Source organism: Rhipicephalus sanguineus, chromosome 3, assembly GCF_013339695.2.
Source record: "Rhipicephalus sanguineus isolate Rsan-2018 chromosome 3, BIME_Rsan_1.4, whole genome shotgun sequence".
In the NCBI taxonomy this organism is placed as follows: domain Eukaryota; kingdom Metazoa; phylum Arthropoda; class Arachnida; order Ixodida; family Ixodidae; genus Rhipicephalus; species Rhipicephalus sanguineus.
In genome coordinates this window covers 161,666,076-161,681,606 of record NC_051178.1, presented here as the reverse complement: position 1 = coordinate 161,681,606, position 15,531 = coordinate 161,666,076, and the positions used below count along the sequence as shown (strand labels likewise).

Below are 15,531 nucleotides of genomic sequence, written 5' to 3'. Positions count from 1 at the left end.
ATGGCTAAGAATATGCACATGTAACCTTGGCAAATTCCACTGTTGATATGTGACCAATGAAGTTGCATTCCTTCCATGCCGTTGAATGGCCATTCCTTCTTTCTGTTTTCAGTGTTTTCTGATTTTGATTGTTTTCACTAGCATAAATGTTCACCCTTTTTGATTTTGGCGTACGTGTTTTGCCTTTGAATGTGCACGTTTCTTCTGCTTTGTCTTTCCTGTTTCTTTTGTATGCGTATATGTTTTGCCTTTGAACGTGCACACGTTTCTGCTGCTCTGTCTCTCTTTTTGCACTACTGGGCCTTGTGCACTTCTCAAGCTACCATTGTCACTTTTCACTTGAGGCCCATTTCCTGTATTTTGCTGGAATAAACATTTATCCATTCATTCAATACCATAAAACGCATGTGCTTCACAATACACACTGCACTTAGCAGATGTCTGTCACATGATATGGCCGTCATTGTATAGCTTTAACATGATTTATTCGTTCTAGCTAAATGAATCCAAGCTAATGATGTTAATGTACCTTGATATGCTATTTCACTGTTCCTTGATGCATATGTATGAAGGTACAGTGCTTATGTACCTTAATATGCTATTTCAGGAGACGGGCAGAGTGCGCAATGCAAAAAAATTGTTGCCGAAAAGTCTTTTCACTTCCTGACAATCTGTGCTTCGGTGGGTTCTCACAGTTGCATGGCGGGAGAAAGATGTCCAGGGTAGTTGACTGCATCCAAGGTAGATGCTGCAAAATGAGAGCGCACGGTGTTGTCACATGTCAATGTGCGCAAATTGACACGATGATGAAGGATTAAAACAAACAAATGAAGTTGGAGAAAAGAATAAATCGAAAACAAAGTTGTCCTTTATGCACATTCCATCATGTGACAATGTGATAACCGTGGCCTTTTGCTCTAATGTATATTCCCTGAAAGCATCATGCCTCATTCATGCTTTATCGCAGGCAAGAAAATTATATCGTGCAAACAACTTTATCAGGGCGCACTCCTGGGTCGATTGACTGGTCGTATGAAGCATGAGTGATATTCACAGAAGTTCCAAAACATGAATCACACATCATTGCTATCTGAGTTTAACGACTTAAATGCGAAGCATTTGTTAAACACTTCTACGACTTTGAACGGATCTATCTACCTATCTATCTAGCCGCCTACGACTCATAGCTCGTGTGGGTGTTTCATTAATGGGATGTATGCCAAAATTCGTGTGGCATGACGACTGCATGAAGAACATGAATGATGGGTCTTAACTTGAAAATCATGATATGCATTTCATTAACGACATGATTTACACGTCACTCTCTTGGTTCTCTTACGACTGTTTCGTTAACTTGATATTTACCAAAATAGGTATGGCGTCACAAGAGTGTATGACGCACATAAACGACAGTTTCTAACTTGCAAATCATGACACGCTTGTCATGTATGGCGTTATTTTGACAACATGGTCTCGGGGGCGCTAGTGGCCGTTTCGCATGCTCCATATACACCAAAATTGGTATTGTGCTGTGTGACTGTACGTCCAACATAAATAACAGCTGGCAACATGAAAATAATGACATGCATGTCATGTACACACGCCACGCTCATGGTGCGCTCGTGGCCGGTTCGCTAGCTTGACATACACCTAAACTGATATAGCGTGACGTGATTGTGCGACGAACATAAATGACATATAGTAACATGAAATTAACGACATGTATGTCATTTACGGCATGGAGCCTGGTGCACTCGCGTCCGGTTCTCTAACTTGATATCATACCAAGACTGGCATAGCGTGACGTGACTGTATGACGTACATAAATGACAGCTGGTAACATGGAAACAATGAATGACATGCGTGTAATGTACGGCATGGGTTACATGCCACGCTCATGGTGCGGGCATTTCGCAAGCTTGACATGCCGATTTTCTTTTCTTTCTTTTTTTTTGCTTTTCATTGCACTTTTCAAGCGACGCAATGTGCAGAAGGTCATCTACAGGTGCATAAGCGACGATAAGGGCTCGCAAAGAGAGAGAACATCAGTATTACTTACCATTTTTGTTCCTGAATGTGCCGAGCACGCAGGGTGCCCATCATCTGCTTGGTAATGCACAGCGGCACGCTCGCTTGAGTCGACAGGCCGTCGCGATTATCCCACTCGCAGCACAGCATGTCGCACTGTCGTCAAACCACGCATATCACATCCAGCGGCGAGAACACAGTGAGGCTGCAGGCACAAAACGCGCACACACGACCGACACAGCTGATCACTTGAGAAGTGGTGTTGACAAGGCCTAGCCGGCCTTGCCTAGCTACGACGATCGCGCCGCCGCGGGAACGACTCCCTCCTCACGTTTCTTTCTTTTTTTCTGCTTTTTTTCTTCGCGCGCGCATGCGGCGCGCAGCTTTGTCCCATTTCACTTCGGTAGCGCCTCGTATGGCTTGCTTTTGACCTGGCGGGGGCGGGCCGAGTAGGCTGCAGCCGCCAAGGCCAAAGGGCTTGCTCGCTTCCTCTCCAGCCGTTCGGAGGGTCTCGTATATCTCTCTCTGGGCTCTCTGTGCAAGGGATTTTTAGTGTGCTGAAGCATGCCGCCTCTTTCTTTTACTTCTTTCCCCCGCACAGCTGCATGCATGCCCGCCAGCACTGAAGGCATTATGGAAAGCTTCGGAAAAAAAAGAGAAAACATGCCAGAGGAAATGAGATGGGAGTTTTTTGTTCCTCTAACTCCATTCGACGAATGGCGTCAGATGGTGAATTTACCTCCTTTCTTCCACATATTTTCTTAACGAAGTAAAATTGAGGACGCAGAACTTTATTGCACCCACCTCATTACACCCTAAGGTAGTACTGTCCAGATGGAGGTAGTATTAAGGGGGATTGTAGCCCTTAAAACGCCCAATTCGGCTAGTTTGCGTTTGCAGTGTAGGTAAAAGCGAGCAGATGTTTGCGTACCCCTCGTAAACTGAACAAGTGTACAAGAAATCTGACGTGCGCTTGCCGTAATGAAACACTCACAGGGTCACTTATGAACTCACCTAACACGACTGGAAGGCAAAAGCCATCTTGTTTTTCCTCTCGGTCGATTGAATAAATCCTGCCAGGCCACCCCCCGAAAGCTTTCTGCACCTAACGGGGTTTTCCATTGCCACAAGGGTCGGTGGCACCTCACCTGGCTTTGCACTGCCTCCGGGATCGGCCCACTTTTGACGAATCTACGGTGTCGTGTGATGACGTCACCACGTGACGTTACGTCACGTGACGTCATGGTGACGTCATAATAACGTCAAAAAATCGGCGATCTGTGACGTCATGATGCCGTCGTATGGTGCCGTCAACACGTGATGATGATTTCTTGTCTCACTCTGGTTGACGCCGCCAACGGGAGACGCCGACGCGGGAGGCCAGTCAATTTCCGCGTTTGATGAGGCATCTGACGCTTTCGCCTTGATAAATAAGGGTACCGTGCCCGCGTGGCACCTGCAGCACAATAACAGCGTAATCTAGAGGGTTGGCCACCTAGGAACTGATCGTAAAGTTTAATGCAAGTACTGAGCATTGAAAGCGGCCGCCTGATAACCGAACATCTGTCAAAATGCAGTCAGATGTGCGTTTAGGTGGGAAAAGTACGTTGCGAAGGACAAGGGTGTTACACTAGCGGTATGTTGTCTATGAATATAAAGTCCAAACAAGGCCGTAACGAGACCGCTGGGAACAAGAGTGACGGCCGTCTGCGCGCTGCTATCGAGTAGATGAAAGCGCCCACACGTTACACAATCGCCAAGTTGGGACACTTGGTGCGATACTAATCGGCTGCACGTGCAAGTACGTAGCTGCGCACGTGACTCCACGCGTAAGAGGATGCCTCTCGAGGGTATTTTTCGGAACAGCTAGTAAGCACTGACGCTGCTCAGTGGTAAAATAGTTAGCTTCTGCGCAGTGTTCAGGTTCGATCCCGGCGAGAAATGATATATTTTTCTCACTATGGACGATTGGTGCGACGGAAAATGACAGCGGATCACATCTTCACGAAAAGCAGCAATTTCAGTTACAGAGAGCCGTTAACAATAAGCTGAGAAGCAAAGCAAAGTGTCACATCAAATTGAACTTACAATGTATGGTCATATGAGGATAATTCACATCGTGTTAGTATTAATAAAATAGTGCGCTATATTGCACAGAACTTTTCAAAATATTTTTTAAGGTTTTTCAGGTTATATGATCGTATTGGTATTTTTATTGTCTTTCTGTACGTGTGTGGGCCTAATCTTAGCCATTGCCTGAGGATTAGGATTTGTGATGCAAGTACATGATCCTAAATGTACCTCACTCAAAATGTGTCGTCAGGAGCGTCAGTTACGGGGGAGGGGGGAGGGGTGTCAAGGTTGCGCTCGTCTTTCCGACCCCTTCACCCAAAACCTGTCGAGGGAACAATGATATTAACAATAATATTTTGATCGTTTGTGCGGCAGGAATAATTATAAATAGTAGGCTAATAAGATGATGCGAGTGGCCAAGGGTTTTCATGAACTGCAAGGGCTGATGGTACAGTAAGTTTTTTTTTCGTGTATTGCTTTATTCAGAAACATTTTCGCCATTATAAGTGTAAGCTATATGGAAACAACCATGGGGCCCTTCTGGTGTTTGTGATCACATGGTTTGAATGAAACCTCAGTAATGCTACTGACAAACTTCCATAAAAAAAGTGTCAGGGGCTGGTATTTTAGTCGTTACATTATTCTGATTATTTCGAGATATAGTAAAATTTCAGCATATCACTTGAACATGTAATATTTGGAGAGGAATTGTATTGAAAAAAATAACGCGGCAAATTGGGATCACTTTTTAGTTGTTAGAATTTCTGTGTCGCTCCGCGTAATTTATTACTACGTTGTCGTCTTCTTCTGACAGGCCTTTATTGGAGTCGCTGTGATCTTCCTGAGGAGAAAGAGAATGTATACGCTAATTATTTATTACATTCTCTATACATAAACTTGAAGTTGAACCCAGCATTGGTTTGCGACGTTGGCGATGTTCTTTAGCATTACAACATAAATAAGAGGTGTCCCCGTAAGCATGCATGCAATACGAGTCAACTAGCATATTGGTTCCAGTGCTGTCCATGTTCGTTTGTGAAGTAATGAAAGGCGCCACAGAAATATGGGAACCGTATTCACGCACACACACACAAACTCACACACACGCACGCATGCACGCGCACACACACACACACACACACACACACACACACACACACACACACACACACACACACACACACACACACACACACACACGCACGCACGCACGCACACACACACACACGCACACACACACACACACGCGCGCGCACACACGCACACACGCACACACACACACACACACACACACACACGCACGCACACACGCACACACGCACACACGCACACACGCACACACACACACACACACACACACACACACACGCACGCACACACGCACACACGCACACACACACACACACACACACACACACACACACACACACACACACACACAAAGACCATTTTACGTCAAGAATGTTCGTAAGAAGATATTTCAGCTACATGCTGACGCTGGACATATCATCAGAGAAGCGGGTCGGTCAGTGGAAAAAATATCTACGAAAGGAAAGTTTTCAAATGTAGGCCGACGGACGTTCTTGAGCTCCACCGCTGAACCTCCACCACTGAAGCATTCCACGAACAAGAACACCTCTGTTAAGATTAACTAATTAGATAATTTCTCTCTCAAAGGGAAGTTCTAACATAAGAAAATGAACAAGTCATGTTAGGAGTCCCCCAATTTCACTTATCTTCGTGATTTACAATACCTTATTGTGTCGTCTTCCGGGTCAAGAAAGAAAATCCCGTTATGTGTGAAAGAAAGAGAGCGAGAGAATACCAACGCCGAACCATGCGAGTAAACCGCCCCCCAAAACGTGTTTTGAATAAACAAAGGCGGACACCGTCGGGCGCCAGAGAGGGACACGCCGGTGGTGTTGCGTTTGGCTTTTGCCCGTTGCCTTGGAAGCGACTGGTTTTCTTCCGAAACGGCGGGAGGGGAAGCACGCGCGGTCACTTCCGATACCGATAATCTGCGCGTGGAAGTGAACGAAAGATAAAGGTGACAGTTTTACTCAGTCTCGAGCCAAAGAGGGAGAGAGCCGAGCACGTTTTCCATACTGGGAGCGTAGTGGCGAAACCAGTTGCTGTCGTTAGCCCCCGAAGACCGCCCTTACACCTGTGACCTATACCACTTTCGGCAGAACGGCGAACCAATCTTCGAAGCAGTTACTTCTTTCGAAGCACGTTCTGAGAGCACTGCAGTTTAATATACGAGCCAGACGTGTACGGTCTTGCAGAACGAACGAAGGAAAGGTTTTGCGGATTAAGCTCCACTCGGGAGGCAATAAAATACGCCGTGCAGGCGGACGAGTACGACAGCCGGCAATTCGACAAGTGAATTTAGGTATAATCCTCAAGATTAGCGATCAGAGGCTGTGTGAAATTTTCCCTTAATACGAAAATGCAGAAGTACATAGGCGCTACAGATATGAGTACCGTTTCTCCCGCGTTATTTACCATTAAATACGCGTTTTTTTCCTATTGTTCACATGATGATCAACTTATCGAATTAAACAGATGTACAGGCAGCACTAGAAGTATCAAGTGCAGTAAGCTTAAAAGTCCTAACTGCAAAATCCAGTGTCGTTCTGTCTAAATAAAGAATGACATCCCTATAAAGTCCCAGTTTCCTGAAAAAAAGAAAGTAAATATTTTATAACGCAAGGAGCCAGCAGGTGTGTGCCAAACCGCGCTGTCGAAGCGGTTCTTCCCGCACACCTCTAATCGCACTCCAATCGCGAATGCCAAAAAATAGTGTCCCAACAACGAAAGAACACTAGACTAGAGGAAAATACCTCCTCCTTGCACTGGTCGCAGTAACAGGCTCTTACCGCCGTTTTCAGGGTGTCACATAACTTAAGGTCGTAAAGAATGTGTATAAGGAACGCGCTGTCTGCGACCGCCAGCTATCTAGATGCCTTGTAGGAAGGAAAGAAGGAAGGAAGAAAAGGAAAGGGCGAAGGCAGGGAGGTTAACCAGACACCTGTCCGGTTGGCTACCCTACGCTGGGGGAAAGGGGAGTAGAAAGAAGAGAGAGGGAAGGACACAAGGAAAGGATCAATAAATGCGCTGGCGCGTATGTGTCGTTGCGACGATTGTAAGATCGGCCGCACTACGTGCAGACGCTGCTGGAGCACCGTCCCCATCGCTTGTCGGCCCACAAGGCAGTTAAATCACTTTCGTGCTTTTTGAGGACTGCTGTCGTATGCGGAGACATTGCCAAGCACTGTGTCTGTGGTGTGCTAAGTATTTCAACTCAATGCGAATTGAAAGTGCTCTGTTTCTCGCCATTTAGGGTTATGGAGTGTCAAGGTAACCCAACGCAACCTCTGTACAGCTACGGATGACATAAATGGCGAAGTCATGGTGTAGCTCTAGGGGCTTTGACTGAGGGCGCACCTCGCAAGTGGGAGCACAATACAAGGGTGGCACATAGATTCAATCGGAAAATGCCTGCAGTACTTAGAGCAAGGCCTCTCTTGGCACCACCAGAAACTACTGTCACATCGCAATTTCCAATTTCTTTTCCGGAGTCTGCAGAGTGCACATAACGGAAGCACATGAACGTACACGAACCTGAGTTTTCTACAACGCATCACAATAGCCGCTAAACCTGTCTTGTCTTACAGACAATACAGCTGCGCCATTTTGTGAGGAATACATTCTTGCTATTACTAAGGCACCTCACAGCAAATACATACAATTGTAGCAAAGAAATCGAAAGCGGGTGATCGAGAAGAAGCTAACAGGCACGTAGCCAGGATTTTTCTTCGGGGGGGGGGGGGGGGGCAAGGCCTAAGTTTTTCTTTAATTAGATGTATATAAGGAGAGGTTGGTGCCAATGGGTGGTGCCAGCTATTCTTCTCTTGCACAATGGTTGTCGTCGCGAAGTAGACAATAAAATCAAGGCTATACAAGAACACATAGTACAGCACTCAGTCCAAGTTCTTCGACAGAACATTCTGTTCACTCAACATAAAAGTTGACGAAAAGAACAAGTGTTCACACGATTGAAATGTCCACACAAAACATAGCAGTTCACTAAAATGTTGTCATAGGCGATCATGTCACTTGGGAATTGTCTCTAATTATTCGGAAGAAAGTCTTCCCATGACAAAAATAAAAAAAAAGTTGCCCGGGGATATAGAAATCGCTTAAAGATTAGAAGAAAATGAGAACAGTATGCAGTGCAGCCCAAGAGGCGAGTTAATACGCGATGGAAAGCAAGTTTTTGACACTGCAGTAAAGCTAGTGCGTGTGCACCAAAAAGAATGCTTTCCAACAAAATAATCTCGACTCGGGTAGGCGGGAATCGGGCGCCCACTTACGGTTGTGCGGCAAAAAAAAAAATAAAAAATAAAATGTCGGGTGCTTTCTCTACCGAACTTCTCACACTCTGTCTCAACAACAGGCCTGCGAGCAGAACGGGAGCCATTTTATGGCAGCAATTCTTAAACAGTGAACAGACACATTCGGAAAAACAATCTTATTCGACAAAAAAGAACCAAAACATGGATGCTTGCATGACACAAATCATGCAGAACGCTTACATTCATTCAGTGCTGGGCAGCATCGACGATACATGTATCTTAGATACTATCTTAGATACTCTATGGGTATCTTGTATCTGTATCACGATACTTCTCGAAAGACGAGTATCTGTATCTGTATTTCCGATACATTGATAATGTATCGTGTATCTTAAGATACAAGGTACTTCTATCGCAACACAACCGTGTGAAACAATGATCGCTGGCCAAGCTCCGCTTGTCAAGCTGGTACCGGTGCTACTAAGCCATCTGATTAAGCCTTAGGGCAGCGGTGCAATTTTATTTTTCTTCTAGAGTACCCCAGTGAGGGCAGATGATGAGGAAGTCAAGCGCGCGGACGTCTGCGCCCAGCCCACGTACCTTTTGTCTGCTCGATTTCTTTTCTTTTTAGTTGCGCCAATGCCGCGACACCTGCTCTTAGCCACTGTCCTGCGCCGCGTCTAACGCGCAAATTCTGATACTGCTACAGTGTTGTTATATATACTGAAGATTCTATTGCGTCTTGCGTCTTGCTCCGTAACGAAATGTAATGCGTGCAAGAATGGGGTTCCTTTGCGTCGCGTGGATTTTACATATCAGCGATTTAATGACCTCGTGGATGTAAGTTTGACTTGCATGCCATGAAATTACTTATATGCAAATAAGAACCTAACAACGTTGTCACCACTGGTACTGATGCTAGATCTAAAAGAGCAAGCGTTTACCTAACAAACTATCTTGGCATACCGTATTCTTCGCTTCTTTTAATTGCTACATTTATTCAAACAATTTATGAAATCATAATTTATTAGTACAAGTGCTTTCTTAGCTGTCATTTCACATTCCTTACATTACCTAAGTCTCTGCACTGTTTTTCCGGTCTGGTCACCGCAGTATGTCTTTTGCAACGCGCTCCCAAAATAAGATCTCTGCTTTATTCTTCTGTCTACTTTATTTCCACTACTGTTTACATATTTACACGTTGCCAAGGCGATTTTGCAAACAAATATATAATTATGTGGACGTACCTTGAGTAAACAGTACAAAATATTCTGCTTACCGCTTAGGAAAATAACGAAATTGAGTTTGCATTATATAAATGGAAATCATTAGGAGGCATCTTAAAGATGTTAGGAAGGGGATTCGAGAAACATTGTTTTACTGAATGCTCCGGTTTACTCATTATTGTCCCAACGAGCCGTTTCAAGTAATTTTTCATAGGCACTGAATTTTCTATTGTCTCAACAGGTAATTTGACAATACTTCATGCGCATGGGCGCCGTCTGTATTGTTTTCTGTACTCATTCAATGTGAATGTTTGATACACAGCCACCTCTCTATTTTACTTATATTTGTTGTCCTGTTTTAGGCCTTCTTAAATATTTTTCGTATTACTAATCGCCACCTAATGGGTGCTATAAGCGGCAATAGCGTGAATAGCGGCGGTGTCCTGCGAAGCTTTGTGGAAGTATACAATACGTCTGAGACGTTTCTGTGTTGCACATGTTCCCTCGTTGAAGGATAATTGCTAAAAAGATTGCACGTTAGTGAGTATCTCAAGAAAGAATCCTTTACGCCAGCAGATAAGTAGAATATGACAATTCATTGCAGTTTTACGTCATCTACGTATACACCAGGGGTCTCAAACTGAGCTTACAGCCAGCGGACCGTAGTCGCGAAATTTAGTTGCAAGGGCCGGGACAGTGAAAATGGTGGGAGAGAGTTTGAACAAATTGACGTTTGACAGGAAGCCTTTCCCATATCTCATATATAGGTCATTTCTGACGGGGATTTGGAGTCAGGATTCGAGAAACATCGATAGCGATGTAGAGAATGACTGATATCTAGACGCGGATTCTGAAATATAGTTTTTGTTACACGGTTATGTTTTAGCACATGGTGACCACATGTTCCTCACGAAAGGAATGCTTGAGACCAGTCATGTCCGTGCAGCTCACGAACACACTTATTTAGAAAATAAAAACAATGAGACGAAGACGGTGATGTGTGCGGGCCGGGCTGCTAGCGAAATGGCTCAAACCCCTAGTATACACCATGCGCACCCCCCCCCCCCCCAAAAAAAAAAGAAAAAAAAATGTCACTACCAGCGTTGTTACTGCTGTACACCTGTCCAGATATACGGTATTGTGCAGCCTGTCTTTTACGGACAAGATAAAAGTCCACACCGGTATTTGCGCCGTCGTGAGAAGGCTTCTTATTGAAGTTATTGTGATTATATGGCAACCTGCTAGATGGTCGGCAAGCTGTGCAAAAAAGCAAGTACCACTGTCGGCGAACTGGACAAATAGCTGTCCTGTGAAGAAGCTAAAACAAACCCCAATAAGTTATTTTGGAAGGAAACTAATGTACTTTGAGCAAGAAGGGCAAAACTTTTGAGGACTAAGGGACATTTCATTAAAGTGGAACAAAATAGGTCACAGTTAAGAAATTTTGAAGCAGACATTTTTGTGCATAGGCGTTTGCTGCTACATTATATGGATCTATAATACCAAATTTGAGAATGTATCGAAGTATCTTAAGATACAATTGCCAAGTATTGTATCGGATACAATTTTTGCGGCAGTATCTTGTATCTGTATCTCCAATACTTCTTGCTTGAGTATCGTGTATCGTATCGCGATACAATTTCAAAGTATCTTTGCCCAGCCCTGCATTCATTTTAGCAAGCAATTAAAAAAAAATGTCTTTGCGAAAGGTTTTACCATATAGTAAAGATCAATGCAAAAGAAAAAAAACGAACATGTAGCCTCGCCGCAGGGAGTGGTTCACGCTACAATTGTCATGCGTCGCGGTTTCTCCATAAACACAGCGATAACTTCGTCGACACTGACACAGGCAGCGGAGAAAAAGAGTGGTGGGATTCGCAGAGGTGCGAGTGGGGTCGAACGGGTTAATGGGTCGTCGAAGCCGTCGAATGCCATACAAAAGTCCCCTTTTCATTGCTTTCGGTGTATACAGTGCTTTGGGATGTCTGCCTCGGTTTACGGTGATTGGCAATATGTAGAGAGCATGTGTTCGTAAGCTTGCGAGTCACTCGGATGCCTTCTTTTCTGAGAATATGGTCGATGGATTCGCTGACGCCTGAGACATATGAGAGAGTGTGGTGTTTCTGTTATGGTGTTGATTCACGGGCCTTACGCTGAATTTCTCGGTCAGCGTTGCCGTGCTTTCCGAATAAAGGTTCTTTTTGAGTTCCTTGACTAGCGTTTGTTCTACTCCCCCTTGTGCCTCTATGCTCTTGGTTAATGGCCGACTGGACGAATTACGGGGGGGGGGGGGGGGGGGCGGCCTCGGCACTACCTTGCCTACGTACCTGCTTATACCATAGCAAAAACTAAGGCTACACGAATGTGTAGGAGCTTTAGTTTAGACGAGTCAAACTCGAGGTTCGGTTGATTGGCTTATGAGGTTTAACGTCCCAAAGCAGATTATGCTATACACCAGAGCACGCCTTTCTCGCACCCAGGATGCTGGCGAGCCGAGCGGATACTCTCGCACCCAGACGCCGCGCTGCCGGGCTGCCAAGGCGCGCGCGGGCTGCACCAAATAAACAGGGCAAGCTGCAGTCCTGAGGCTTTAAAGTGCAAAAAAGTGCCCGTTCACGCCGCTTCAGCGTATAAGAGCTCGTCTGGGCACTATTGCGTGGCTTTCGGATGCCTAAACAAGCAGCGCAGCAAGAGGATAATAGCGTTGTCTGCGACGATTACGATGCGCCACGGAAATAGTGCCGGTGCGGTGTTTTCAGCTTCGCCGCGAGCGGATAACTGTGATTCAAGCAAAAAAACTAGGAGCCGAGTGAAAATGCGCGAGTAAGTACACTAACTGCGTGTATTGTGCAGTGTGATGCCCACCTATTTCATTTTACGAACCTAATTTGCGTGACACACAGCTGGGTTGAAGGCAGGCGCGAGCTTTGTGTGGGGGTGCACTTCATACCTTTGAGCGTTTCCTTCGACGAAAATCTAGTGCAAGATAGTGCTTTCAAGCACAAGCAATCAGCATGCTTTGCCACTTTCAACGTAGTATTAAGCTTTAGTGCTTTTGATGGCATCTCCGCCTTCGAGATTTTGTCTTCAAAAGGTAATAAATGGCGCGGTGCTTCCTCAACAGCTGACTAGAATTTCGTGCTTTCATTTCAGTGTTTGATTTCCCCAAATTTATTTGGACACGAAGCATCCAGCTGCACATAACACATATATTGGCACGTAAGCAAACAGCACTCGCGCCAGTGTCCTTTACGTCGCAGGCGTAGCTAACCGGCTTAACTAAAAGTAGCACAGTTTTGCTTGTAAAGCACCATGGTTACAAGAATAACATCGCGCAGCTAGCTTGCGAAAGGGATCGCTGAACGATACTGCAGGTTATACTCTCTGATAGCACGCTTTTGTGAGCAAGACGCATTATTGTAAGAGCGCTCGTGAAACAAAAATTACGTTCCGCGAAACTACCCGCAAAGCGTACTCTAATTATTACGCGATGCATGCTGAAATGATGAGCTTTCACAAAACTTTGTGCACAACTTGTAATATGGGGCAACAAAACATCGTTTCACTCTTTCGCGAGCTGCACTGCAATTACAATTCACGCGTACTACAGCGAGCACGTTTTTTTTTACAAATGTAACAGCGTACGTATTTGACGAGGTTGCTTCCGTATCCCACTCAGCACGTACTGTATACATTGTGGACTTGCATGAGCAAGATGTTCTTGATGTTCCAACAAAATCAGCGAAAATGTCCAGGCTAGAAAAGACGCGAAACACATGCTCCAACGGGCTGAGTTTCGGGAGTTTCGCGTTTGCTCTGTGTAGCGTCTGCTGGCGTGGCAGCCCGCGCATGTTGTTTCGTCGTGTGCGCGATAGATGGCGCGACGCGCGATGCAATTATGGCGATGCGCATGGAATTCGCTGTGTTCTGGTCAATAGGCAAGGCGGTAGTCGAGGTCTCCAGATAATTTCTACCATTTGGGGTTCCTTAACATGTACTGAAATCGCGCAGTAGACGGACCTCTAGCATTTCGCCTTCTTCGAAAGGCGACCGTCGCGGCCGGGATCGAACACGGTCAGCTGCTGAGAAACGTAGCAAATGGGCCACCGCGGCGGCGATTTAGACAGTTTTCCAGGGGGATTAGCAACAAAGATTATTATTCTTTACTGCTGAGCCTCTGACGTCCGGAATGCCTTTCAGGAAAATCGGTAATGTAGCAGCTTTAAGCTAGCCACCTTAAAGGTTTGAAATCAATAGTTATATCGGATTCTTTCTTGAATGAGAACTCATGCGATGTTGCCTACTTCCACCTGGACAACCCGACCAATGACACACATATACACAAACGTCACCCAATTAAATTGTAGTGGCTACCTGCGCTCATTGGCTTGTACTCACGCATTACTTCTTCCCTACCTCACGATCAGCCTTTCATGTTGCTCCTTTTCTTTCTCGCGTTTCTAGAGTAGCTGGCTAGAGCAGGCCACCTCGTTACGGACTCTTTGTCTTCCTTCCTAATAGATTATCTCTTTATTGCAGCATTACTATAGACAGTGTATGTATGGAACACTGTGATGAACAATAATGGACGCATTAGTATGTGAGGACCGAGCTTCGATCGTGCTAACCTTTGATTTTTCATGTTATAGTATTCAGCACTCGGTATTCATGTCGTGCTCGTTTTAGTAGATCAATTTGCTTAAACCGCGGTATTATGTGTTGATAAGTGCGCAAGCATACGTAATGAATACTTCATAAAGCACACGTGTTCATTTCGTAGGTGCCGCAGCCGTACTCGTTTGGCTACGAGATCTCGGACGGCCACGGCAACAAGCAAGTTCGCCATGAGGTGAGCGATGGCCACAACCGTAAACGAGGCTCGTACGGCTTCGTTGACGCGCACGGCGTCTACCGGCAAGTACGGTATGTGGCCGACCACAATGGCTTCCGCGCCACCATCGACACGAACGAGCCGGGAGTCGCAGCAGGCTACTCCGCTGCAGCAGTGTTCAAAGTCGGTCAGAGACAAACCAGACCTGTGGTCCACCACCGGCCAATACCACCCCCGCCGCACAGAGTGCCTGTGGTCGTCCAGAATGCTCTGCCAAAGCGTCTCGTCCAGAAGCCCGTTGGAGTTTCAGCGGCCTTCCATGGAGCCGTTCCGGTGGCTCCTGCTGGAGTTCCTGTGGGAGTCGTGGCACCCGGTGGAGATCCAGCATTGCAGGCACTGCAAGTCGTGCAGGGTCTTCACGGCAAGGCGTTGACAGCTCTCCCGGTCTCGTCAGTACAGTACACTCCGGGGTTAGAGCACTCTGGAGGCGTGGATTTCATCCCGTCGGCTCCACGCCTGACGGCAGCCTCAACGGCTGGATCCAGTCTCATCGACCCACGTCGTTCTCACGTGACTTACGTTGAGGCACCTCAGGAACACCCTTTTGCGAACTTGAGGACGCACCCTCCAGTGTTTCACGAGGGTGGTCCAGGAGCTCACAAACAACACTAGTCTTCCCTTAGCTGTGTAAATAGTTAATGTTTGCTCTGTTTGCTCTGTTTCTTTAAGTGTGTGTGTGATGATGAATTCTAATGGTTGACTAGGAACAGCGGATATTTGCTCCGGCCTTTAGGCTAGAATCATTGGCCAAGAAGTGGGAGTTGGAAGGGCAGCGCTAATCAATGCTGGACGAAAGCACAACGGAAAAGACACAAAAGTGAGCGAACTGTTGAATTATTTAATAGTTCGCGCCTGTTTGTCTTTGTCTAGTTTATTGGTTTTGTGAAGTTGCGCAGTTTTGTACAAAATGTACATCGCATGGTTGCATCTTCAATGTTTTGGCATAAACAGTCAC

The 15,531-nt window shown here is 45.8% G+C and overlaps 1 protein-coding gene across 1 annotated transcript in view; it reads left to right on the top strand.

Moving 5' to 3' along the window:
- The window catches only part of LOC119386038 (uncharacterized), a 28,050-nt gene extending 12,821 nt beyond the window's left edge, over positions 1-15,229 (top strand). Inside the window, exon 2 of the mRNA XM_037653390.2 lies at positions 14,466-15,229. Within this exon, the coding sequence (XP_037509318.2) occupies positions 14,466-15,188 (723 nt within the window). The 3' untranslated portion in view covers positions 15,189-15,229. The remainder of the gene's footprint in view (positions 1-14,465) is intronic.
- Positions 15,230-15,531: the final 302 nt, after the last annotated feature.